Source organism: Thalassophryne amazonica, chromosome 19 (assembly GCF_902500255.1).
Source record: "Thalassophryne amazonica chromosome 19, fThaAma1.1, whole genome shotgun sequence".
Taxonomy (NCBI): Eukaryota; Metazoa; Chordata; class Actinopteri; order Batrachoidiformes; family Batrachoididae; genus Thalassophryne; species Thalassophryne amazonica.
The window spans coordinates 64729821-64756855 of NC_047121.1; the positions used below are offsets into that span (position 1 = coordinate 64729821).

General features: G+C 42.1%; 1 protein-coding gene across 5 annotated transcripts in view; it reads left to right on the forward strand.

Annotated features, from left to right (window-relative positions):
* The window catches only part of eml5 (EMAP like 5), a 92845-nt gene that overhangs the window by 60654 nt on the left and 5156 nt on the right, over window positions 1-27035 (forward strand). For 4 of the 5 annotated variants that reach the window (XM_034160080.1, XM_034160081.1, XM_034160083.1 and 1 more), the window contains 19 exons: window positions 3226-3326; window positions 3410-3603; window positions 4408-4519; window positions 4664-4791; window positions 7544-7685; window positions 7776-7928; window positions 9372-9503; window positions 9596-9684; window positions 10251-10427; window positions 10515-10716; window positions 10820-10946; window positions 12791-12805; window positions 14943-14951; window positions 18895-18973; window positions 19239-19368; window positions 20715-20813; window positions 21088-21108; window positions 26350-26523; window positions 26629-26837. In XM_034160080.1, coding sequence (XP_034015971.1) covers window positions 3226-3326; window positions 3410-3603; window positions 4408-4519; window positions 4664-4791; window positions 7544-7685; window positions 7776-7928; window positions 9372-9503; window positions 9596-9684; window positions 10251-10427; window positions 10515-10716; window positions 10820-10946; window positions 12791-12805; window positions 14943-14951; window positions 18895-18973; window positions 19239-19368; window positions 20715-20813; window positions 21088-21108; window positions 26350-26523; window positions 26629-26837 — 2293 coding nt within the window. The remainder of the gene's footprint in view (window positions 1-3225; window positions 3327-3409; window positions 3604-4407; window positions 4520-4663; window positions 4792-7543; window positions 7686-7775; window positions 7929-9371; window positions 9504-9595; window positions 9685-10250; window positions 10428-10514; window positions 10717-10819; window positions 10947-12790; window positions 12806-14942; window positions 14952-18894; window positions 18974-19238; window positions 19369-20714; window positions 20814-21087; window positions 21109-26349; window positions 26524-26628; window positions 26838-27035) is intronic. The other variant, XM_034160082.1, reaches the window with a different exon arrangement.

Consider the following 27035-nt stretch of genomic DNA (forward strand, 5'->3'; position numbering starts at 1 on the left):
TAATGAGGGTTAAATTAAACCTGTAAGCTCCGCGATTGATGTGAAAGGAATTACGTGATACATTATGAAGCTGCTCTACTGTAACACTTAATCCTGCCAGGAACTGAATGGCTGAATTTTGCCTCAGTGTGGTAGATTAAAAAGTGAAGAAGGGGAGGTAATGGTCTAGCGGTTAAAGCGTTGGGTTCAAGACCAGAGGATCCTTGGTTCAAATCCCAGCCTGACCAGAAAATCACTAAGGGCCCTTGGGCAAGGTCATGTAGTGGGCGCCTTGCATGGCAGCAGCCTCACATCGGAGTGAATGTGAGGCATTGATGTGTAAAGCGCTTTGAGCGTCTGATCTAGATGGAAAAGCGCTATATAAATGCAGTCCATTTTGAAGAAGGGACCGTTTTGTTCCAGTCTGCAGCCACATTAGCTCGGTGGATTTGGGCCACAGGAAATCTCATTATCTTTTATTTTGACATGGAAAAGATAGACAGGGAGAAACTGGTGGATACATAAATGCAAACAAACCAAATGTATATAAAGTGCAAATTTGCAAAAGGGAACTGCAGTGATGAACATGAGGAGTGTTTTGCTGTATATATACATGTATGGGCATAGTTACTTTGTTAGTGTTAGCATACATGTTAGCAATTAGTGTTAACATTTGCAATCAGTTGACACTAACCTTTATGCAACATTTACGTGCTGACTGTGTGAGGCAGATGGTAAACCAGATTTTCCATCGTTTTTGCACCATGCACACGCACCCATACCATCAAGACCACCAGTCATCTGCAGGGTGACCCACACCAGCCAGAAAGCGCACTCATTGACCCCTCCCTTCCCTATCCCCAGGAACCACTATCAATCAATCAATCAATCAATCAATTTTTTTATATAGCGCCAAATCACAACAAACAGTTGCCCCAAGGCGCTTTATATTGTAAGGCAAGGCCATACAATAATTATGTAAAACCCCAACGGTCAAAACGACCCCCTGTGAGCAAGCACTTGGCTACAGTGGGAAGGAAAAACTCCCTTTTAACAGGAAGAAACCTCCAGCAGAACCAGGCTCAGGGAGGGGCAGTCTTCTGCTGGGACTGGTTGGGGCTGAGGGAGAGAACCAGGAAAAAGACATGCTGTGGAGGGGAGCAGAGATCGATCACTAATGATTAAATGCAGAGTGGTGCATACAGAGCAAAAAGAGAAAGAAACAGTGCATCATGGGAACCCCCCAGCAGTCTACGTCTATAGCAGCATAACTAAGGGATGGTTCAGGGTCACCTGATCCAGCCCTAACTATAAGCTTTAGCAAAAAGGAAAGTTTTAAGCCTAATCTTAAAAGTAGAGAGGGTGTCTGTCTCCCTGATCTGAATTGGGAGCTGGTTCCACAGGAGAGGAGCCTGAAAGCTGAAGGCTCTGCCTCCTAGGTGACAGCAGAACCAATAAACAGCACCCCATGGACATCCTATGCCCAAAAAGCGAATCCCTGCCCAGGGATATTGGGAGAAACCCACAAACCTAAGTCTAGGGACTCCTGGTCAAACCCTGAGTGCCCATCACAACCTTGCCATAGGTAAAGGGTAGGAACCCCCTACAATCACAGATTGCTGGAGCCCCCCCAATCATGTCACTCCATCATACATGCGTAGGACCATTCAGCTATGGGATCAGTGGAGTACGAATACCCATAGCAAAAATGTGAGGGAAGACTGGGTCATTGCTTCTGACAACCCCCCCCCCCAAATGCCCACAATACAAGATTTCCCATTGAGATGTTTGTGTGTGAGTGCACATATTCAGATGTACAGGGGGGTTTGTGGGAACAGTTTAGCAATTCAAACTGAAATGCAGTTGGGGGCACAGGCACACAGAGTGCTTGTGCTTTTCGTGCTACCAGACTTATATTTTGAAGTGCTGCAGAATTTAATGGTGGGTAAAATAATCTGAAAGTCAAAGGACAGAAATATCTAACTAAAAAACATTGCATCCTAAAATTGCTGGCTTTGTGACTTGTCTGAGTCGAAGTTCATAATTAACTTCTACTCTACTGCAACTCCCACTGGCAAATCGCAGCAGTACATGTTGCTCTACTGGTTTGTGCACGTCAGACCTTAACTGCAGCACACAGACAGCTTGGAGCTGCACTAATGTCCTCTACAGGCCCTGGTGGGCAGTGCATTGATGCAAAGGAAGCAAAATGAAGCCTGACAGAGCCTGCCTTGTCCTCTGCTTCACCAAGTTCCCAGCTGTAATTGGGGAAATACATCCAAGAGGGACTCAAACAACCTGCATACAGTAGGGGGCAGTGTATTCACGTTAAACTGGTTTCATTACCCTGCACGCCACAGGAGGGATAAGCGCTAACATCATTCAATTCGATTTATTTCAACTTATTTAATTTATATAGCGCCAAATCACAACCAAGCTGCCTCAAGGCGCTTCACACAAGTAAGGTCTAACCTAAGCAGCCCCTAGAGCAAGCACACAGGCGACAGTGGTGAAGAAAAACTCTCTCTGATGATTTGAGGAAGAAACCTCAAGCAGACCAGACTCAAAGGGGTGACCCTCTGCTTGGGCCATGCTACCGACAAAATCGACAATACAGATATACAGACAATACAGGAAATTTTGGGAGTCCATGCTGGTGCATAGGACGGTCATACCAAATATGAAGTAAATCTATTTAGCAGTCACTGAGATCTAGCTCCAGACAGATGGCTAGAAGACATAATGGCACATCCTTCATATGAGCATCCTTCTCAGTTTTGGATAAAACCTTTTACTTTATCCAGATGCAATAAATACTGAGCTCTTATTAGGTTGGACAAACGTGAAAGAATCAGGGAGCTAATCAAGGACGAGAGTCTGAGGTTTACCTCATTCTTGCACTTCGTTCAAGTCGTGCTCACTGAATAATTTTAACTCATTTTCAGCCCCAAACTTTGGAAACTTGTAGCTTGTTAATCCACCCTCTACGTGTTGTGCCTGTGCATGGGATGGAAGTTTGTATCCAATAAATTATTTCACAGACATACACAACATAATGTCAGTGTAAAACAAACTCATGCTGTGCAGAGAAATGCCTATGCTGTAGATGGCACCTCATTGTGTCCTGCTTTACAGCTTTGCGTTGCCTTAAAATTGCAGCTTGCATCTCACTTAATTGTCTCTGTGTATAAAATATGTTTTTTTTTCTAAGCATATGTACTGTGTTTTGCACAACCTATTTTCCAGGGGAAGCAAGGACAAGATATTTGTTGTGAAAATAAATCCTTACCTCCCTGACAAGCTCATCACAGCTGGAGTGAAGCACATGAAGTTTTGGCATAAAGCTGGTAAGATGACCCGCAGCTCTAACGAGCAGAAATCTGACTTTGTTTCGACATGCCTTAGCTTGAGCTGTCTCCATGTCTTTCAGGTGGTGGTCTAATTGGATGCAAGGGCAACATGGGGAAGACTGAGACCATGTTGTGTGCTGTGTACGGCTGGTCGGAGGAGATGGTGTTTTCTGGCACGTGTTCAGGCGACATTTGCATTTGGAGAGACATGTTCCTGATGAAGACGGTCAAAGCCCACGATGGCCCCGTTTTCAGTATGCATGCACTAGAAAAGGTAACAGATGAGCAAGACTTCCTTCACTGATAAGAGAGAGCTTATTAAACAGAGCTAAACAATTTAAGAGGAATACATTAGCTAGTAACTTCTGAAGAATCCTGTCAAGTTACACCTTGTTAGAGTAGACTAAAGCCCCTTACTTTCAAAGATATTTATCCCAGAAGGTCACAGTTTGAAACCCTGTCCATACCTTAGATAAAGTTATAGGGTCTGGGAGGGTGACTGTGATGAATTCAGATATTCCGTTATTGTGCTGTGGTCTGATTTTAGCCATGGCAGGTTTTTCAAAATGTTTGAAAATGCCTCTTTTCCATTAAGAATTTGGGTGACACCCCTATTCCACAGGTCACCATTCTATTACAATCCCCCACGATCCAGAAGAAGTGCAAAAATGTGATGAAACGGCTTACCTCCTATCAGGCTGGCTTATAAATTGCAAACATGGCTGACAACTCACTGGTTTATAAAACACATATCTGGCAACCTGCTCAAAAACGAAAGTAAAGCTATAGGTAAAGTTGTACAGTCATCAAAGAAAAACACATTTTGCTAGCCAATGTGCTGCATATGCTTTGGTTTGTTACCTCTCACAGCTTTTGAGATAGAACATGTACAGGCACAAAAGAGTAGCGTGAGTATGCCCTGATGGCCTTCACCCACAATGGTGGTGAACATAAGCTCTTGGAGGTAGTAATGATAATCCTCAACTACACCCCAGCCTGTGTCTTTAGTACAGTTGATGTCAAATTCTCAGGCAGACATCATCATGACTTTAAATGCTCTGTCATATTATCTGCTCAGGGATTTGTGACTGGAGGGAAGGATGGTATAGTTGCTCTGTGGGATGACACATTTGAGCGATGTCTGAAGACCTACGCCATCAAGAGAGCAGTCCTAGCACCGGGCTCTAAAGGTACAAAGACCATCTTTAGCTCTGCACTCAATCTCACAACTTTTGTAGTTTCAACAACTAGCCAGCCCGTGCAAATCCATCCTCGGTATTTATTGCTTTAAGTTACTACAGTGTCTGACTCCATGAATTCATTGACCTTTGTAGGACTGCTCCTGGAAGATAACCCTTCCATACGTGCCATATCTCTGGGCCACGGGCACATCCTCGTGGGAACTAAAAATGGGGAAATCTTGGAGGTGGACAAGAGTGGTCCCATCACTCTACTGGTCCAGGTGAGAGCAACAGCAACAACAAGAAAAACACAAGCTGTCAGTCTGTCCGTTTAAATGTATGATTCATTAATTTTGGGAGTGCAGTTCGAAAGTTAGTCTTTGGGAGATCATTTTAAGTGGCAAAGTGGAGGGTGACAGCAGTAGTTATTAAAGGTTTAAAAAGTCAAAGATACATAAAGTAAAAAAGCTGTGAACATTTTGTCTCTGTCAGTTTTTAGAATAAATAAATGAAATTTTTGTCTCACAACAATGCCATTGCAGACTTTGGTACTGTCCATAATATGACATTGTAGTTTACAAAGTTAATAAATATGGATTATGAAAAAGTATAAGAAGCACCTTCCAGTTGTTGGAATATCCTTGAATGCACAAACAGATTAAATGAATGTTGACGGTGATCATAGGCGGCTGTAAGGTGGGGCTGTAGCCCCCTCAAAGGAGTTTTCGGTAGCCCCTCCCACTCTGTAATACCACCAACAAACTAGCACTTTGCAACCAAAATCCGGTTTTCATCCTCAGTTTCTCATATTATCTGATTGCCGTGGTTCAAATATACCCCTAGTTTCCATAGCACCCATGAGATATCTATCTATATATATATATATATATATATATATATATATATATATATATTTCAGAAAATAGTCATGGCACACATATTCCTTAAAATGTGTGTTGCTTTTTTTATGCTAGCATTATTAATAATTGATTATTTCCTTGTTAAATGACTTTGACTTTGTCCTTCTTTTTGGTTTTATTGTTGGACACGTTCTGCTGAAATCTCTCACAAAAATGTCCAATAACAACTTAACCAGAACCTGGTGAAATTGAGTCGTGGCAGGATGACAGTTCAACATTCAAAAAGAGCAAAGGAGCAATAACGCCCCCTAAAGGGTAGTCGCATGTAACTTGTTAGTGTCATTTATCGTTAGCTATGCAGCTTTTTAATGTCCTCTGTGGTTTTTCTAAATTAGCTACTGCCAAGAAATATAATTAGGATTTTAAGCAAAACTGCTATTATTCATTTTAGCATTAGCATTTTATTTGCGAATTAACAATATGTGTGTGTACTTGCACTTGAGACTTGACTTCTTTAAACTCCATATGAGCACAATTAATAGAAATTTTCCCGCTCCAACACTTAATAATCATGCTCCCAATGAGCCCCACCAAGTAAAAAACATTTGGAGCCGCCACTGAGTGTGATTCTCAAGTGTGATTACATTTTCTGAAAATTTATGTCAATTATTATTGATAAATCATTGGAAACCAGTGGTATTCTGAGCAATATGCTTGAAAATATTCTCTATTAAGGCACACCAGGATTATTAGGGGAAAACCAGCCAGCCCAGCGAGCCCTTCAGGGTGATCTTAAGGCTGCCACTGTCTGTGGCTATAATTGGTGATGAATTACTGCTGCTGAATGGAACACTGTTAATTTAGTTAAGTGGCTCTGCAGTGTCTCCCCGTCTCCCCTCACTGCAGACACACAGCAGCAGTTATTGATTAGACTATTCGAATGCATTTAAATATTTAAACATTCTAATGCACGGGGTCAAATAAAGTGAGGCGAGACCCAAAGGTTGTTCCATTTCATTAAAGCTTACAGAGCTAAAGGACTGTCTTTCAAATATAATGGAGAATTACCTGAAGTATTTAAAATCTGTCCAACTGCAAAACGAGAAACTAACACACCTTGTGTCTTCACAGTGTTAAATGAACACTCTAATGAATACATACAGTCTCATTCAAAGCTGTGACAAACTCCCATCATAGTGTTACATCAAGTTGATTAACACTAAAAGAGTTAATTGACACTAGGACAGAGCTGATTTGACCCTACTGTGAATGGGATCACATGCACTCACTGCAGTGTCACTTTAACACTGAATCTGTGTTAAAAATAAATATTAAAGGTGTAAAAAAAAAAAAGCCACTACACAGAAAGAGAAATAAAAGGTTCCGCAGGGCCTGTGCTGACTGTATCCTTTAAATGTGAAATTCATAATAAGACATGGACACATGCACGTTCAGCAGAACAGTGCATTTCAGAATAGTGATTCAACAGGAAGACAGAGGTCAGGAATGAGAGCAGCAGTAGTAGTCAGTAAACCAGCATTGATCAGTACGTACGATACGGTACGATACAATACGATACGATACGATATGATACGATACACTTTATTGCACCATATTTTACCAAAACTGGAGCAACTTAACTTTTGACCCCTGTACAAACTGAAACTGACCTTTGTCACCATTCTTGCTGTTTTTACCCCATAACTCCAGAACATTCAGTCATAGATAGTCCAAACTATACCTTTTTGGAATCTTTGTGATCAGACACATAATGTGGTATAGCTTTCAATATGATTGGAACTTCTTTTTTTTTTACCCCTATGCAGTTCTTCAGTTGACCCCTACTTGGCCCCCTATTGAAAATTCAAATGGCTAACATTATTTTTCTGCAATATGTACCAAAAGGTATACAGTCAAATTTTGGTGCTTGTAACCAGATTTGAATGATTCTTACAGTTGTCTGCTGTACTAATATTAATTTAAACATCATTATTATGTGTTTGTAAATGGTAGATAAAAATCTATCATGAACAATATGACCCCTTTAAGTGTCTGCTGTCACAGGGGCAAATAAGGAGCAAAATGGCACATACACACGTACTTTAGCTTGCTAAAAATGTTACCCTTTAACTAAGTGACTGAAGCGTTGGAGCTGTTGTTTGTCACTCTGCAGGGTCACATGGAGGGTGAAGTTTGGGGTCTGGCCACGCACCCCCACCTTCCTCTCTGTGCCACCGTCAGTGATGACAAAACGCTGCGCATATGGGACCTGTCGCCCAGTCACTGCATGCTGGCTGTCCGCAAACTCAGGAAAGGTTTGTCACGGCTCTCGCACAAATGCGTGACCAGAAAAAAACAGCTGCCCCGTCCCCCAAAGGCTTCAACGCACATCTTGTTCTCCACAGGAGGCCGGTGCTGCTGCTTCTCTCCAGATGGCAAAGCGTTGGCGGTGGGTCTGAATGACGGCAGTTTCCTCATTGTAAACGCAGACACCCTGGAGGACCTTGTGTCCTTCCACCACCGCAAGGACATCATATCTGATATCCGATTCTCTCCAGGTCTGTGGTTCACCTCCACATTTCTTCAGGATGTAGGAATTCTGTGCAGAATTTGATTTTATTTGTTCACACCCCTCGTTTTTAGGTAAGGTACACATTCCCACTGTGAGTAGGAGACTTATTGCTGCAGGTCTGACCTAAATGAAGGGTTTTGTGTAATAAGGCCAGACAGAGAAACAGCACGGGATGGATGAGAAACAGTGGGGACGGAGAGAGCAAACATACAAACTTGCATGTTAAGAAAAGTAATCTGAGGCTGAGGTTCTCTTCGAGCATCAGAGTAGGTCCCTCTGTTGAAGAGTTTTTATAAAGCATTTTAACCTCCACCAGCCGAGCACCACAAAGCTTGTGGTGGAATGATCCATCATATCATGAAGCAGAATACATGGAATTTTGGTGTGGATCCAGATCTTGTTTTGAATTTTGAATTTATTTTCTTTCACATCCTGAGATCAGCATTTTTCAGTGTTTATGTCACCTAGATACATACTAACCGAGCAGCAATCATGATTCTGTGCTCACTGTACGTACATTACTGTGACAGCAAATACATTTTAGGCTGATAATTGTTATATTTAGGGCATGATGATGACGAGTCTGAAGGATTTCTTTCACTAGCAACACTGTGTATGACCATTCATGCTGTCCCCACCAGGTGGCAGCATAGGATCAAATGCCTGATCAATAACATCAACGGTAATGTCATATCTCGTGAGGGGATATGACTACATACAACAAATTTGAATCAGTTCATCTTAATAATAATATTCACGATTGTGGCAAATTTAAAGCTTGTGCTTGCAGTCATTATTCTTTTTTGTCTTAAAAAATCCATTCAATCGTCAGTATTATTCATGCTGTGACCTGGATTTGAGCCCAGCGTTGCTGGCTGCACTTGCAATCATTTGTGAATTACATTAATTCCTTTACTCAGCCAGTTACAGTTTTTGGGTGCAATCATTCATCTTTGCTTAGTTCATGGAATGTCTGTAAATGTTTCAACCAAGCACTGTAAAACTTAATTGAATGGTCAAATTATCGTAAGGAACCTTAAATTTTGGTGTTAATATGAGAATTTCTCAAAGGGCAATACACTGATGAATCATAATCAACATGTGAAATTATGTGCAGATTTGAATAAAAATGTGAATTGGTCAACCTGTCCTGTAATTTACAAAAATAATGTGAATTCCAATGCAAAATGTGAGGAATGGGAAATACTGTCTTCGGCCCTGAGGGTATTTTTGTCGCCTGTATTTTCACTCCATCCATCCATCTACAGTACATCCCTGTGATCCTGATACAAGATGACTGGATTATCGCATCATATCCAAACCGTTGATGGAAAGTCTCCCCATCAGTTTCTCAGATAAAATTCACTTTGACCTTTCACTAACTTTTGTCGTTTCATTCATATTATTACACACTTTTGTATTGACTCAGGTACTGGGAAGTACCTAGCGGTAGCGTCAGCCGACACTTTTGTGGATATTTACAACGTGATGAGCAGCAAGCGGGTTGGAGTATGCAAAGGATCCCTCAACTATATTACCCACCTGGACTGGGACAAGAGAGGTACGCGTGGTCTCTTAATTTTTCCCTGAAGGAGGTTTGGATGGGTTTGAAATGGCCGTAAACTGCAGCTCACTGGGTTCTTCCCTTCACAGGAAAACTGCTTCAAGTCAACACTGGTGCTAAAGAGCAGTTGTTTTTCGAAGCTCCTCGTGGCAAGAGGCAGATCATTCCTGCTACAGAGGTAAGTGGAGGCGGAAAAGTGGCATGACCACTGCTGCAACACTGTATGTGCATATCCTCCCTTGGAGATTAGAAAACATTCAGAGAAGGTAGTGAAACATTAATACAGCCCACTTTTCACCCATATCTAACTTTGGCAGTGGAAATGGGATAGTTCGTTAGGTTAGGTCAGGTCAGCATCCACTAGTGCCACTCGTTCTTGCATCTACTGTAATATAGAACTGCCCTCTTGGTTCTCAACACTGGGTCCTCTGCATGATGGATTGTTCCCAGAGAAGAGCGTCACATGGCTAAGATGTCATAGCGGATGTTCCTGCAAAATGCAAGTGGCACTACTCATCTGAGTCTCCCTAAGTAACTTTTTATTTGACACAAAAGTCAATCCAAACAGTACCCGCTGCTCATCCAGTCTCGTAGTTGGGAGCATTCAAAAATAAATATTTGAGGTGCTACATCCTGTAAAGACTGTTGCTAGTTTGTCGTTCTGCAGCCTGCAACCATCATGATGCATTTAGTGTCCCATTTCCATCCCCGTCCTCACACTCTTCTGTTTTGTGCTTGGCTCAGGTGGAGAAAATAGACTGGAGCACATGGACCTGCGTTCTGGGACCGTCTGTTGAAGGCATCTGCCCTGTGATCAGTGAGGTCACTGAGGTCACCGCTGCCTTCCTTAGTAATGACAAAAAGGTGCTAGCAACAGGAGATGACCTGGGATACGTCAAGCTCTTCAGATATCCTGTCAAGGTGAGAGTGATTAGACACACTAAACATGGTTTCTTTCTTTGACAAACACGCACAATTCTTGATTCTCGTCTTTCTGGGGCTCTGCAGGGAAAGTATGCAAAGTTCAAGCGCTATGTGGCCCACAGCACACATGTTACCAATGTGCAATGGATCCATGACGACAGCCTCTTGGTGACAGTCGGAGGAGGTGACACATGCCTCATGATTTGGGCCCATGAGCCTGAGGGTCACCGGGAATTCAGACAGTGTGACAGCGAGGAGTCAGACATCGAGAGTGAAGATGATGGAGGTGATGGAGTAGATTCGTTCAAGGGTCTTTTTTTTTTTTTTGCGGAGGTTCAAATGGTGCTGTTGCTAAGGTGATAGCTGCAATTGTTGCTGTTTCCAATCAGGTTATGACAGCGATGTGACGCGGGAGAATGAGATCAACTACACCATTAAGGCCTTATCCACCAACATGCGTCCCATGATGGGCGTGAAACCCCACTTACAGCTGAAGGAGCCCTCTGTGGATGAAAGGTACCTATAAGTATTCAATTTTGGAAACACTGCAAAAACAAAACTTTCAGTCAGTTTGTAAGAAGTGATGTTGGTTTTGAACGAGTTTTTGGCTTTTAGCTAAAACAAAATGCTTGTTTCACTTCATTGGATCCCTGTCAATTTTAGGGTTTAGGAACTGTTTTACTGCAAATAAAAAAGGTCTTACATGGTCATGACCCTCTGAATTTAAGTGCTTTTGTGCCCGTAACAACAGGTGGTTGTTATCCAAGATAAAAGTCAAATGATGGCATTTTTCCTCTTGTTGATCCTGGACAGCTTCCCAAAAACTCTATCTAAAGAAACCAATCCAGTGCACATTTGTGTCTTCAAATCACTGGTTTCCATTGGTGTCCTCCTAATATTCCTTTATTATATTTTCTGGTTTGCAGATTTTATCTTCTTATTTCTGTCTTGTACATCACAAGTTCATATGTAATTGGACAATGATGACAGTTTCAATGGAATTCCCATAAAACAGGACATGTCTTAAATGGGAATTTTGTGGGTTCATCTTTTTACTCCAGACAAATTTTTTTAATCAGTCCAGTATTGATTTAGAATGCAAACACCATCATAGTCAAACTACTGCATAATGTATCCATATGGGGCAAGCTAAAAACACTCACAGTAAACCGCTTCTTGTTGCGAAAGTACCATTAGAGGGGTCTGGTAGGATGGAGATGATCCCTACAGAGGCAAACGTGTACGTTTACCTCACTCAGTGTAAATAAACTTTAGCCTTTTGTCACTGGTCTCCACTGAGTCAATATAAGTCATTATCAATAAGGGGCTCATTCATGTTGTAAGAAGAGGATCCATTTACATTCAAACAGAATGATAGCTGAATTCCAACCATTTCTCTCAACGCTTTCAATTTTAGAGATTCAAAAACAGGCAATTGCCTGTTCCATGGGTGTGAGTCTCTTAAAATGATTTGTTGGGTTCCACTCAATTCATTTATACAGCAACATATCGCAACATCAGTAATTTCTAGACCTTACCCACCCTACACTGATGGGAGTTATAAGGAGAATATTTTTTTATTTTAAAGGAAGAAACCTCATGCAGACCAGACTCAGTGGGGTGACCGTCTGCTATCACTGTTTTAACAAGAAAAAGAAGGGGCAACACAAGAGTGGCAGAATAAGCAGTGACAAATGTTGCAAATAAACAACCATAGTATACAAGTCACTTGTTTGCAATATTGTGAATAGAGAATGAGGTACAGATCATAATCCCATAGAGACAGACTGTTAGTGAGTCAGTGACTGTATTGATGTTGTATTGATGGCAGATCAGTCATTGAGGTCAGACATTTCCCATAGTCCACTGCAGACCAGATGGACCTCCTACCTCTCTGACACATTCATTTGGATCTCTGTTTCCTATTTTCTAGCTTGTGTCAAATATGTATCTACTGTAAGTAGTATTTTATAGATTGTACCGTCTTACTTTCCCTTCTCCCTTCTGGTTTTCCCATATCTTGAAGGATGTTTTATGGTGTAAATAATTAGCTTTCCTACTAATGAAGCTGTAGCATGGGATCAAAGAGGCTCAGTGCTATTAAGCTGCAAGAAAACAACTCTGTTTCAGTCAGTCTGAGTAAAAAAAAAAAAAGGAGTCATTACATAAATAAAGGCTGCCGCATCAAGATGAAAGCAAACCTTCTGATGTCTTCAGTGGAGAAATCTTTTCTTTCCTGTGTAAAATTCCACTCCTGTCCTTGCCCTTTGGAAAATAACTCGGCCTTTTCTGCTTTTCTTCTTTCCTTGAACGGCTGTCCATCTGTCGTTATCCTGCTTCTTCTTTAATACCACTTGAAGACAAGGGGTGGTCAGGTAAGCATTGTGTACATCTATGTGTTAATTGTTGCAAAGCAAAAACGCAAACTTTAAACATTGCGTCGCAGAGTAAATGTGACATTGTAGATCTGGCTCGCTCGGGTGAATGATGCACACGGTCGCCCTCTCAAAGAGCACAGCGCCCACATAGATACCAATTCATGCAAATTGTTTCTTTACATAATATATGGTTCTGTGTGGCTTTGACATTTAACCAGTTCAATTCAAAACAAAATAAAAAAGGAAACTACACTCAGGTCAGTTCATGCATTTATTCCTCTGAGGCCATTTAAAATCAGGTTCATGCAGTTAAATGCAACTGTTTAATGCGTGTAAAATTAAAAGTAGGTTTTCCCAAGATAAAGTCCATTTAATTTAAAATCACTTTCTGTCTTTTATGTGCTGTTTTGGCTCACACAGCGTCTTTGCTAATGAGGTAGTCAGTGAGTTTTAGGGGATATCAGAAATTAGTTTCAAGTTTGCACCTCAAATAAGTGGAAATAAGACAAATCTACACATCTTCTTTTATCCAAAATATACGAGGTCTGTCAATAAAGTATAGGTCCTTTTTATTTTTTTCAAAAACTATATGGATTTCATTCATATGTTTTTACGTCAGACATGCTTGAACCCTCGTGCGCATGCGTGAGTTTTTCCACGCCTGTCGGTGACGTCATTCGCCTTTGAGCACTCCTTGTGGGAGGAGTCGTCCAGCCCCTCGTCGGAATTCCTTTGTCTGAGAAGTTGCTGAGAGACTGGCGCTTTGTTTGATCAAAATTTTTTCTAAACCTGTGAGACACATCGAAGTGGACACGGTTCGAAAAATTAAGCTGGTTTTCGGTGAAAATTTTAACGGCTGATGAGAAATTTTGAGGTGATACTGTCGCTTTAAGGACTTCCCACGGTGCGAGACATCGCGCAGCGCTCTCAGGCGCCGTCGTCAGCCTGTTTCAAGCTGAAAACCTCCACATTTCAGGCTCTATTGATCCAGAACGTCGTGAGAGAACAGAGACGTTTCAGAAGAAGTCGGTTTCAGCATTTTATCCGGATATTCCACTGTTAAAGGAGATTTTTTTAATGAAAGACGTGCGGACGGATTGCAGCGTCAGCTCACAGCCGCCGCGACGCTCCGCCACAGGAAAAACACCTCAGATGGAAGCCTTAAGGACAAGTTGGAACATGTCCAGCTGTTAAACAATTTCTCATATACTCACTCCACTGAAAGCCATCAAAAGCCGCCTGGATTTTACAAATGGTTATCAACACGGAGGTGTTTTTCCTGTGCCGCCGCACCGCGCCGGCTGCGACCCGACGCGCGGACCCGTCCGCACGTCTTTCATTAAAAAAAATCTCCTTTAACAGTGGAATATCCGGATAAAATGCTGAAACCGACTTCTTCTGAAACTTCTCTGTTCTTTCACGACGTCCTGGATCAATAGAGCCTGAAATGTGGAGGTTTTCAGCTTGAAACAGGCTGACGACGGCGCCTGAGAGCGCTGCACGACGTCTCGCACCGTGGGAAGTCCTTAAAGCGACAGTATCACCTCAAAATCTCTCATCAGCCGTTAAAATTTTCACCGAAAACCAGCTTAATTTTTCGAACCGTGTCCACTTCGATGTGTCTCACAGGTTTAGAAAAAATTTTGATCAAACAAAGCGCCAGTCTCTCAGCAACTTCTCAGACAAAGGAATTCCGACGAGGGGCTGGACGACTCCTCCCACAAGGAGTGCTCACAGGCGAATGACGTCACCGACAGGCGTGGAAAAACTCACGCATGCGCACGAGGGTTCAAGCATGTCTGACGTAAAAACATATGAATGAAATCCATATAGTTTTTGAAAAAAATAAAAAGGACCTATACTTTATTGACAGCCCTCGTATTTTAGACTTTTGTTGCTTCGGGTTGCATTGAAAACCAAATTGATTCTGACAGTTATCTATGCAGCATCTTCTGGCCAGTGGTTGTCATAGAAATGGAGTTTGGTTGCCATGGTAATGCAGTGGCGCTGACTACTGTGTTTTATGTCCTCAGTGGCTGAGATGATGTTACATGTGAATCCATCAGGCAGCACCGACTGCTGTAACAGACACGTCTCTAATTCTTGCTTTTTCTTTGTTACTGCTGCCACAAAGAGGGTCAAGGTAAGCTGAGTGTCGTTCTGTGATTTATTGATCATGATATGGAGAGATACAGCTTTTATCTTTCTTTAGATATTTAGATGAAATATAAGTCAAATGGCCTGCTGCTGTGCCTCGGCTGTAGAAGAAGGTGATGGTGAACCATTACCTAAACAAACACTCTGGACTATTTGTTACTGTGTTTAAAATATGAAGCAGACAATTTGAGAGTTTTTTTTTTTCTCTCAGGTTTGAGTGGCATTAAAGGGGACTTAGTGTGCAAAAATAGATTTTCTATTTTACACTTATATGTGATGGAGATTTTATGTAAAACATCTTCAAAGTCTTATAAATGTAGGGCTGTGCATTGAAATATGCCTCCTGCGTGCAAATTTAGATGTAAAACATCTTGTTTTAGGCTTCCATGTCATATGTCACAGAAGTTTATATCTGGACTCCTACTTTCTGCAGTACATCGATTGGCCCAGCCCATACTCTGCGACATATCCACACTTTTTGTGGACAGGAGACAGAGAGATAGCCCCCACTTTGTAGGTTGAGGGGGCATGGCAACCCGTTTCTTTCCATTTAAATAAATGGGCACAGAGACAGGTTGTTTCTTAGACATTTGAATTTCTATCTACCAGTCTAGTTAGCTAGCTATTATGATGTTTCACCTGTGTCTCGAGTCTTTTCGAATGCAAATGTCTGGTTTTAAAATACCTGTTGATTTATACATTACTGTGCAAAAGTTTTAGGCATCCCAGAGTTAGAATAAAAGTAGCATTTGATGCCTCCCCCTATTTTTACTGGCATATGTCAACATAAAATCAGTTCTAACAAAAGTGAATATGTGAGAGATATTTTTTATTCCATAATGATACGAATAGTAATAATAATAATAATAATAATTATTATTATTATTTCTTACTGCTGGGATAGGCTCCACCCCCTGCCCCTTGACCCTTAATTGGAGTAAGTGGGTATATAAAATGGATGGATTATTATTTCTTTGTAAGTGTACTTATTAGCCAGTAGAATACCACACAAACACCATTACAGACTGATTGTAAAACACAGTTACTCACACCTAAAATAGTTTAGTCTGCGACTTATACTCTGGTGTGACTTATATACTGAAAAATCACATGTAAGTAGAACTCAGTTGTTAATTTTAATTTTAGAATCAGAATCAGAATCAGAAGAAGTTTATTGCCATTGCCAGTGAACAGGATTCACAGACTAGGAATTTGCTTCAGTACAATGGTGCAACATTAAGAAGAGATAAAATGCTAAGATAAAATATAACATATGTGTCAAAATAAGATAAAATATAAGATAAAAAAAGAAATATGAAATATGAAAGGCTGTGTGCAACAGAAAAACAGAGAAACAGAAAAAACAGTGCAGTGGGAGGAGTGCAATTAAAACCAAAGTACATTGTCTAAAGTGACCCGTGATAAAATGATAAAGTGACAGAGTTAAGCTTAAGGTGACTGAGTTATGAGGTGTTCATGAGTCTAACAGCAGAGGGGAAGAAACTGTTCTTATGGCAGGAGGTTCTGGTCCGGATGGACCGTAGCCTCCTGCCCGAGGGGAGTGGTTTGAATAGACCGTGTGCAGGGTGAGAAGGGTCAGCTGTGATCCGACCTGCTCGGCCCAGAGTCCTGGAGACGTGCAGGTCATGGAGAGATGGAAGGCTACAGCCGATCACCTTCTCAGCAGAGGCCACAATGCGCTGCAGTCTGTGTCTGTCCCTGGCTGTGGCCCCGGTGTACCACACCGTGATGGAGGAGCAGAGGATGGACTCGATGATGGCCGTGTAGAACTGCACCATCAGCTGGACAGGCAGCTTGGCCTTCTTCAGCTGCCGCAGGAAGTACATCCTCTGCTGGGCCTTCTTGATGAGGGAGCTGATGGTTGACTCCCACTTGAGGTCCTGGGTGATGGTGGTGCAGAGGAAGCGGTGACAGACCACAGTGGTGATGGGGCTGTTGGTGAGGGCGAGGGAGGGCCGGGGGGCTGTGGCTTTCCTGAAGTCCACGATCATCACTGTTTTCTGGGCGTTGAGCTCCAAGTTGTTGCTGCTGCACCAGGTCACCAGCCGGTCCACCTCCCTCCTGTAGGCAGACTCATCCCCATCCGAAATGAGTCCGATGAGGGTGATGTCGTCCGCAAACTTAATGAGCTTTACAGAGTCATGGCTGGAGGTGCAGCAGTTAGTGTAGAGGGAGAAGAGCAGAGGGGAAAGAACACAGCCCTGTGGAGATCCTGTGCTGAGAGCCCGAGTGTTCGAGACATTTTTTCCCAGCCTCACACGCTGACTCCGGCCGTCAGGAAGTCTGTGATCCACCTGCAGGTGGAGTTGGGCACGTGGAGCAGAGAAAGCTTGTCCTGGAGCAAAGCTGGAAGGATGGTGTTGAATGCAGAGCTGAAGTCCACAAACAGGATCCTAGTGTAGGTTCCTGGGGAGTCCAGGTGCTGCAGGATGGAGTGCAGGGCCAGGTTTATGGCGTCATCTACAGACCTGTTAGCTCTGTAGGCAAACTGCAGGGGGTCCAGGAGGGGGTCGGTGATGGACTTCAGGTGGGATAAAACCAGGCGTTCGAAGGTCTTCATGACTACAGACGTGAGAGCCACAGGACGGTAGTCATTAAGTCCAGTGACGCGTGGTTTCTTGGGGACTGGAACTATGATTGAGGACTCGAAACAGATTGGAACATGGCATGACTCCAGGGAGGTGTTGAAGATCCCCATGAAGACTGGGGCCAGCTCATCAGCACAGTGTCTCAGGGTGGCAGGAGAGACACAGTCTGGGCCCGGGGCCTTACGTGGATTCAGTCTTTTGAAATGTCTCCTCACGTCCTCCTCTTGGACCGAGAGGGCAACAGGGGGAGTGGGGAGGGCAGCAGTGAGAGGGGGGAAGTCCAGAGTGCTTGAATATCCAGTTGTGTGGGGGGTGGGGAGGTGTGAGTCCTTGTCTTCAAAACGTGAATAGACGACGTTCAGGTCGTTGGCCAGCTTCAGGTCGTCAATAGAACGAGGTGCTTTGGGCTTGTAGTTGGTGATCTCTTTCAACCCCCTCCACACAGAGGCCGAGTCGTTGGCAGAGAACCTTTGCTGCAGATGTGAACTGTACATAGATTTAGCCTTTGCCACCTCCTTGCTAAATCTGTACTTTAATTAATTTATTTTAATTATATAGCGCCAAATCGCAACAAGGCTACCTCAAGGCGCTTCACACAAGTAAGATCCAACTTTACCAACCCCTAGAGCAAGCACACAGGTGACAGTGGTAAGAAAAAACTCCCTCTGATGGTATTGAGGAAGAAACCACAAGCAGACCAGACTCAAAGGGGTGACCCTCTATTTACACCACTGTAACACTTACAAGGCTTTGCAAAGTTTTACAAAGCTGAAGAAACAGAAAATAGAAAATTAAACAACACAATAATATAAGGATGATGAGAAGTCCACATAGGTGTTCACTTTCACACGAAGACTGCAGCATGCAGCACACGCCTCAGGTCTTCCACCTCATAGTCCGTCTGGAGCCTTTAGTTCAGATCTGATCTGTTATCATCAAAGATGAAATTCATCACAAATTGTATTTATTTATGAATATTTATCAAGTTTTTAATGCTTTTATGATGCATTAAATGTGCCTACAACATTCAAGTGAGGTCATATCTCAACCACACTTTGATGCATCATCACCAATCATCATATTTAGCATTGGGACACAATTGTGAGCAAGCACACAATCGTGGTGTCATTTAAACTATTGGAGGGGGGGTAGATTCAGCAGAGGATGCTCAGCCACAAGTTGGTTTGTTTTGCCTGTTATTGTGCAGTTATTCATGGGATTTTTGTGTGTCAACATGAGCACTAATGAACAGGGTAATGACATCATTGTTATGATCATCAGCTTAATGAGCAACCATCTTACACCAGCTGTTTGTTTCAGACCTCCTGTCAGCAGAGCGCTGCCACAGCCGGAGAAGCTGCAGACGAACAATGTTGGCAAGAAGAAGAGGCCCATCGAGGTAAGACTGGACCCCTGCACAACGAACTAATACAGCCAAACAGAGTCACGTAAACACCAGCAGGTGTCTCTAGTGGGGGACTTTTCTAATGTGGTTATTGCAGCTGAAGATGCTGCGTATTCCTGCGCTGTTCAGAGAACATCTCTGAGGATTCTACTAATGCTTAATTGAATAAACGACGTACTTCAGCTGGCAGCTGGATCATGATTTCTTTGTAGTCATTACCTGCTGATCTTCTGGTGTTCTTTTGCCAAATTTCCTGCAGGACCTGGTGCTGGAACTGGTGTTTGGTTACCGTGGCAACGACTGCCGTAATAATGTGCACTACCTGAATGAGGGGGCCGACATTATTTACCACACAGCGTCCGTTGGTATTGTTCTTAACCTGACGACGTGTAAGTATGATGTAGAATGGCTGCAAGTGAATTTCTAGAATTTTGATTTATTTATTTATTTTGGCTGCCTCACGTTGATCGGGGTTAGCCTCATTGGATTAGGTACAGAAATATATTGGGGTTTGACACAAGTGTTAAACTGGAGGCCCTTTGTGATACAACTCCAGGACTACATGGAGAAACATGCTCACTGCTCCTAATTTATGCAATCTGATCCGAGCATGTTTCTCCATGTTGCCCTGGAGTTGCATCATGAAAGGCATCTGGTGTAAAACTTGTGCTAAATCCCATTGTGGATCTATCCCAGATCTGCGGCTAACTGAAACAAAAGAAATAAAAAATTGTACATATCTGTAATTCACTTGTAAATCATCTAAATTATTCTTGCTGACATATTAAAGAGGACTCTGATTGCTCAGATCTGTTTAAAGTGACTGAGGTGTCATGTGCCATGATGATATTTCACATGCATTCAATTTCCAACCAAAACTTGATACAGCCAAACACTCACTGAGGCATTGGCATAAAAACATGAGCAGAAAAGGTAAGAAATGTCATGTAAACTGCTCATTCCAGTGCATCTGGAAAGTCTTCACAGTGCTTCACTTTTTCCACATTTTGTTATGTTACAGCCTTATTCCAAAATGGAGTAAATTAATTTTTTCATCTCAAACTTCTACTCACAACACCCCATAATGACAACATGAAAAAACCCTAAGTAATCACATGCACATTAATATTCACACCTTTTGCTCAATACTTTGTTGATGCACTTTTGGCAGCAATTACAGCCTCAAGTCTTCTTGAATATGATGTCACACGCTTGGTGCACCTAGCTTTGGGCAGTTTTGCCCATTACTGTTTGCAACATTGCTCAAGCTCCATCAGGTTGGATGGGGACTGTCGCTGCACAGCCATTTTCAGATCTCTCCAGAGATGTTCAATCATAGTACTATATTATGGGTACTGTGTGTAGGCTGTAACATAAAATGTAGAAAAGGTGAAGCACTGTGAATACTTTACAGATGCACTGTAGGTATCCAAATGGTAGCATGAATTTTAAAAAACAAAAACTGAATTGGACCCAGAATTAAACCCTGAGGAACACGACATAAAAAGACAACAGTGCATTATTAAGTTTGAGAATTGTTACTTCAGTTTCAAATTCCTACAATTAAATTATTCCATCAGACTGTAAAGTAAACCAGTCATGATTACATTTCAGAATCTATAATGGGAGGCCAGTGGGACTAATAAATGATAAAAATTACTTCACTGTATGGTTATTGTGAGTGTAGATGAATTCAAAAGCAAACATTTGTTTTTCATTTTTTGCCTTCTTACAGTCTGCCAAAGTTTCTACATAGAACACAGTGATGACATTCTGTGCCTGACAATCAATCAACATCCCAAATTCCCCAACGTGGTGGCAACTGGCCAAGTAGGTATGTTTGTGGGACGTGTCACCAGCCTCTTTGTTTATCTTCTCTCTGCATCCTGTGTTGTGTGCAAGGAGATTAATTAACATGTCACGAATGACAGTGGAAATAGGATGGAAAAATCTGCCTGATACAAGCACATTTGACTTGTAGACTTTAGAATTGTATTTCCTGTAAGTTACCAAAACATGAGCGAAACAGCTGTGAATTTGCTCAGAAAGTCATGAACAATTTTTCAGGTAATAACTCTGATTTTCTTTTGTTTTTGTTTTTTATTTAGGTGATGCAGGTGATATGTCAGGTAAGGAAAGTTTAAAAACAGACCCAACACAAAACACTACCATTGAATAAACTCTATGTATTATTTTAATATGCTCCCATCTAGTGGCCATATGGTTTAAGACATCATATAATTTGCTCATTCGATCAATCAGAATCAGTTGCACTGAAGCATCTTAATATGGTGTGGGAAATCCTGTGATGTTTTCTGACTTCTGCCCTGCTCGAGGCTTGCGTGAATGGGAAGTTGTGTAAGGTGGTGGAGTCCAGTAACTGGGGTGCCTTTGGTTTTCTGACTGTAACTTTGTGGAAAATGCTGTGATCTTTGTGGAGCTGAAGAATGCCCTGATTGCAGTACTTGAGAAACTGAGCAAGGAGTCTTGAGTGTCTGGGTTTTTGATTGTTCTGGATCGAGACTGGGTTTTTAGTGACTTCCTGGACTTGGCCATCAGAAGTGTGTGTTTGTGGTGAAAGTGTCACACTTATAGAGAACTCAGCTTATCTTGGCAGTGACATTCATCTCTCTGGGTAATTGGCCTTTGAGTTCAAGAGACACCTGGAATGTTTGGTGTCACAAAGTCGGCGGATAGAGTTGTTCGTCAGTACCAATATCCTTGCAGAACAATGAAGCTCCTGGTGCTTCCCGTGTTAATGTATGGTTGTGAGACTTGAACGCTAACAGTGACCAAAAGTGATGACCAGATGTTTTTAATACCAGTTTCTCTTCAGGGGATCCTTGGGTACTTCTGGACGTACTTTGACCTGTATTGTCAGGCAATGCCCCGTGACTCTTAATTGGAGTAAGCGGTTGAAGATGAGTGAGTGTGAGACAGCATTTTGGCCATTTGGCATGATTCTCTGTGCATGATCCAGCACGTTGGTGACTCAGTATTGAGGACCCAACAGCTAGAGACGGCCACAGGGATGCCATTGCCCACACGTCACCTGACTGCAGCAGATAGATGGTTACTTCTGAGGCATAGACATAGAGTATTGTCTGCTTGGGTGGTTGCCATCCAGGAAACACAGTGTATGCATAATCAATCAATCAATCAATCAATTTTTTTTTATATAGCGCCAAATCACAACAAACAGTTGCCCCAAGGCGCTTTATATTGTAAGGCAAGGCCATACAATAATTATGTAAAACCCCAACGGTCAAAACGACCCCCTGTGAGCAAGCACTTGGCTACAGTGGGAAGGAAAAACTCCCTTTTAACAGGAAGAAACCTCCAGCAGAACCAGGCTCAGGGAGGGGCAGTCTTCTGCTGGGACTGGTTGGGGCTGAGGGAGAGAACCAGGAAAAAGACATGCTGTGGAGGGGAGCAGAGATCGATCACTAATGATTAAATGCAGAGTGGTGCATACAGAGCAAAAAGAAAAAGAAACAGTGCATCATGGGAACCCCCCAGCAGTCTACGTCTATAGCAGCATAACTAAGGGATGGTTCAGGGTCACCTGATCCAGCCCTAACTATAAGCTTTAGCAAAAAGGAAAGTTTTAAGCCTAATCTTAAAAGTAGAGAGGGTGTCTGTCTCCCTGATCTGAATTGGGAGCTGGTTCCACAGGAGAGGAGCCTGAAAGCTGAAGGCTCTGCCTCCCATTCTACTCTTACAAACCCTAGGAACTACAAGTAAGCCTGCAGTCTGAGAGCGAAGCGCTCTATTGGGGTAATATGGTACTACGAGGTCCCTAAGATAAGATGGGACCTGATTATTCAAAACCTTATAAGTAAGAAGAAGAATTTTAAATTCTATTCTAGAATTAACAGGAAGCCAATGAAGAGAGGCCAATATGGGTGAGATATGCTCTCTCCTTCTAGTCCCCGTCAGTACTCTAGCTGCAGCATTTTGAATTAACTGAAGGCTTTTTAGGGAACTTTTAGGACAACCTGATAATAATGAATTACAATAGTCCAGCCTAGAGGAAATAAATGCATGAATTAGTTTTTCAGCATCACTCTGAGACAAGACCTTTCTGATTTTAGAGATATTGCGTAAATGCAAAAAAGCAGTCCTACATATTTGTTTAATATGCACTTTGAATGACATATCCTGATCAAAAATGACTCCAAGATTTCTCACAGTATTACTAGAGGTCAGGGTAATGCCATCCAGAGTAAGGATCTGGTTAGACACCATGTTTCTAAGATTTGTGGGGCCAAGTACAATAACTTCAGTTTTATCTGAGTTTAAAAGCAGGAAATTAGAGGTCATCCATGTCTTTATGTCTGTAAGACAATCCTGCAGTTTAGCTAATTGGTGTGTGTCCTCTGGCTTCATGGATAGATAAAGCTGGGTATCATCTGCGTAACAATGAAAATTTAAGCAATACCGTCTAATAATACTGCCTAAGGGAAGCATGTATAAAGTGAATAAAATTGGTCCTAGCACAGAACCTTGTGGAACTCCATAATTAACTTTAGTCTGTGAAGAAGATTCCCCATTTACATGAACAAATTGTAATCTATTAGACAAATATGATTCAAACCACCGCAGCGCAGTGCCTTTAATACCTATGGCATGCTCTAATCTCTGTAATAAAATTTTATGGTCAACAGTATCAAAAGCAGCACTGAGATCTAACAGAACAAGCACAGAGATGAGTCCACTGTCCGAGGCCATAAGAAGATCATTTGTAACCTTCACTAATGCTGTTTCTGTACTATGATGAATTCTAAAACCTGACTGAAACTCTTCAAATAGACCATTCCTCTGCAGATGATCAATTAGCTGTTTTACAACTACCCTTTCAAGAATTTTTGAGAGAAAAGGAAGGTTGGAGATTGGCCTATAATTAGCTAAGATAGCTGGGTCAAGTGATGGCTTTTTAAGTAATGGTTTAATTACTGCCACCTTAAAAGCCTGTGGTACATAGCCAACTAACAAAGATAGATTGATCATATTTAAGATCGAAGCATTAAATAATGGTAGGGCTTCCTTGAGCAGCCTGGTAGGAATGGGGTCTAATAAACATGTTGATGGTTTGGAGGAAGTAACTAATGAGAATAACTCAGACAGAACAATCGGAGAGAAAGAGTCTAACCAAATACCGGCATCACTGAAAGCAGCCAAAGATAACGATACGTCTTTGGGATGGTTATGAGTAATTTTTTCTCTAATAGTTAAAATTTTGTTAGCAAAGAAAGTCATGAAGTCATTACTAGTTAAAGTTAATGGAATACTCAGCTCAATAGAGCTCTGACTCTTTGTCAGCCTGGCTACAGTGCTGAAAAGAAACCTGGGGTTGTTCTTATTTTCTTCAATTAGTGATGAGTAGAAAGATGTCCTAGCTTTACGAAGGGCTTTTTTATAGAGCAACAGACTCTTTTTCCAGGCTAAGTGAAGATCTTCTAAATTAGTGAGACGCCATTTCCTCTCCAACTTACGGGTTATCTGCTTTAAGCTACGAGTTTGTGAGTTATACCACGGAGTCAGACACTTCTGATTTAAAGCTCTCTTTTTCAGAGGAGCTACAGCATCCAAAGTTGTCTTCAATGAGGATGTAAAACTATTGACGAGATACTCTATCTCCCTTACAGAGTTTAGGTAGCTACTCTGCACTGTGTTGGTATATGGCATTAGAGAACATAAAGAAGGAATCATATCCTTAAACCTAGTTACAGCGCTTTCTGAAAGACTTCTAGTGTAATGAAACTTATTCCCCACTGCTGGGTAGTCCATCAGAGTAAATGTAAATGTTATTAAGAAATGATCAGACAGAAGGGAGTTATCAGGGAATACTGTTAAGTCTTCTATTTCCATACCATAAGTCAGAACAAGATCTAAGATATGATTAAAGTGGTGGGTGGACTCATTTACTTTTTGAGCAAAGCCAATAGAGTCTAATAATAGATTAAATGCAGTGTTGAGGCTGTCATTCTCAGCATCTGTGTGGATGTTAAAATCGCCCACTATAATTATCTTATCTGAGCTAAGCACTAAGTCAGACAAAAGGTCTGAAAATTCACAGAGAAACTCACAGTAACGACCAGGTGGACGATAGATAATAACAAATAAAACTGGTTTTTGGGACTTCCAATTTGGATGGACAAGACTAAGAGACAAGCTTTCAAATGAATTAAAGCTCTGTCTGGGTTTTGGATTAATTAATAAGCTGGAATGGAAGATTGCTGCTAATCCTCCACCCCGGCCCGTGCTACGAGCATTCTGACAGTTAGTGTGACTCGGGGGTGTTGACTCATTTAAACTAACATATTCATCCTGCTGTAACCAGGTTTCTGTTAGGCAGAATAAATCAATATGTTGATCAATTATTATATCATTTACCAACAGGGACTTAGAAGAGAGAGACCTAATGTTTAATAGACCACATTTAACTGTTTTAGTCTGTGGTGCAGTTGAAGGTGCTATATTATTTTTTCTTTTTGAATTTTTATGCTTAAATAGATTTTTGCTGGTTATTGGTAGTCTGGGAGCAGGCACCGTCTCTACGGGGATGGGGTAATGAGGGGATGGCAGGGGGAGAGAAGCTGCAGAGAGGTGTGTAAGACTACAACTCTGCTTCCTGGTCCCAACCCTGGATAGTCACGGTTTGGAGGATTTAAGAAAATTGGCCAGATTTCTAGAAATGAGAGCTGCTCCATCCAAAGTGGGATGGCTGCCGTCTCTCCTAACAAGACCAGGTTTTCCCCAGAAGCTTTGCCAATTATCTATGAAGCCCACCTCATTTCATAATGTGGGGGATGCAGCAATGCGTGGCACCAGTGTAGGCTTCCAGAGCTGACCTGGTGAAGTAATCTCTCTCTAACCAGGATAAACACAAATCCTTTTGTGTCATATCAAATAGGAACTTGGGGTCTCTGACTAGTTTAAATCTAAAGCCTCCTCTGTAGCCTCACTGCTGACTGAGATACCACAAGGTTTTATTTCAGTTGGGTCAAAGGTCACAATAGGGCTTACTGGTTGTTTTCAGGAAATATATTTATTTGGAACAAATAAAAGAAACTTGGGGAAGCCCAAAATCTGCACTCTAACCTCTGAGTTCTAAATAGTTGGTGAATTTTTTGTTTGCTTCGGTTTCTGACTAAAGGTTTCATAGAACGTACTGACACCTACAGTACGTCCCATAAATAATTTGACACCACAATTAAGGCCATTGTAATGGCTTCTTTAGATATGACATACCCCAAGTTTTAATTTCTTTGTTTTTGTGACTTATTATGAATTTATCCTTTAAGTCTCTCGATACATGGGTCACGCAATGTGATTTCACTCCTTTATCCACCTCCTGTCTCGCTCAGCTACGTCTCCGTCTATCCACGTGTGGGACGCCATGACCAAGCAGACGCTGTCGGTGCTCCGGTGTTTCCACTCAGGCGGGGTCTGCTCCGTCAGCTTCAGTGCCACCGGAAAACTCCTGCTGTCTGTGGGCCTGGACCCTGAACACACTGTCACCATCTGGAAGTGGCAAGAAGGTGCAGCTTGAGCTCATGAAACATAAACACGGGCTCACGTGTTCCACGTTTCAGGGTCAGCTTCACTCAGAGCTGCTTTCAGTGCTCCTCTCCTTTGTTTCTCAGGTGCCAAAGTGGCCAGCCGGATCGGTCACACCCAGAGGATCTTTGTGGCCGAATTCCGGCCGGACTCGGACACACACTTTGTATCTGTCGGGGTGAAACACGTGCGCTTCTGGACTTTAGCGGGTCGAGCTTTGCTGAGTAAGAAAGGTGTGCTGAGTTCCATAGAAGATGCCCGGATGCAGACGATGCTGTCTGTGGCATTTGGAGCTGTAAGTGACTTCCAAACTGGAGCTGTCCTAATGATTATCAGTCTGTTTTACATTTAAACTCAATGTCTCTATTTGATTCCAGCTACAAGTTATTTTTATAATATCTCTCTCCAATGCTTGTTTATGCCCTAATATCACTTTAAAAGCTGCAGTTTGCGCATTATATTTTTTGTAACGTCCTGCTTAAATGTGCTGTGG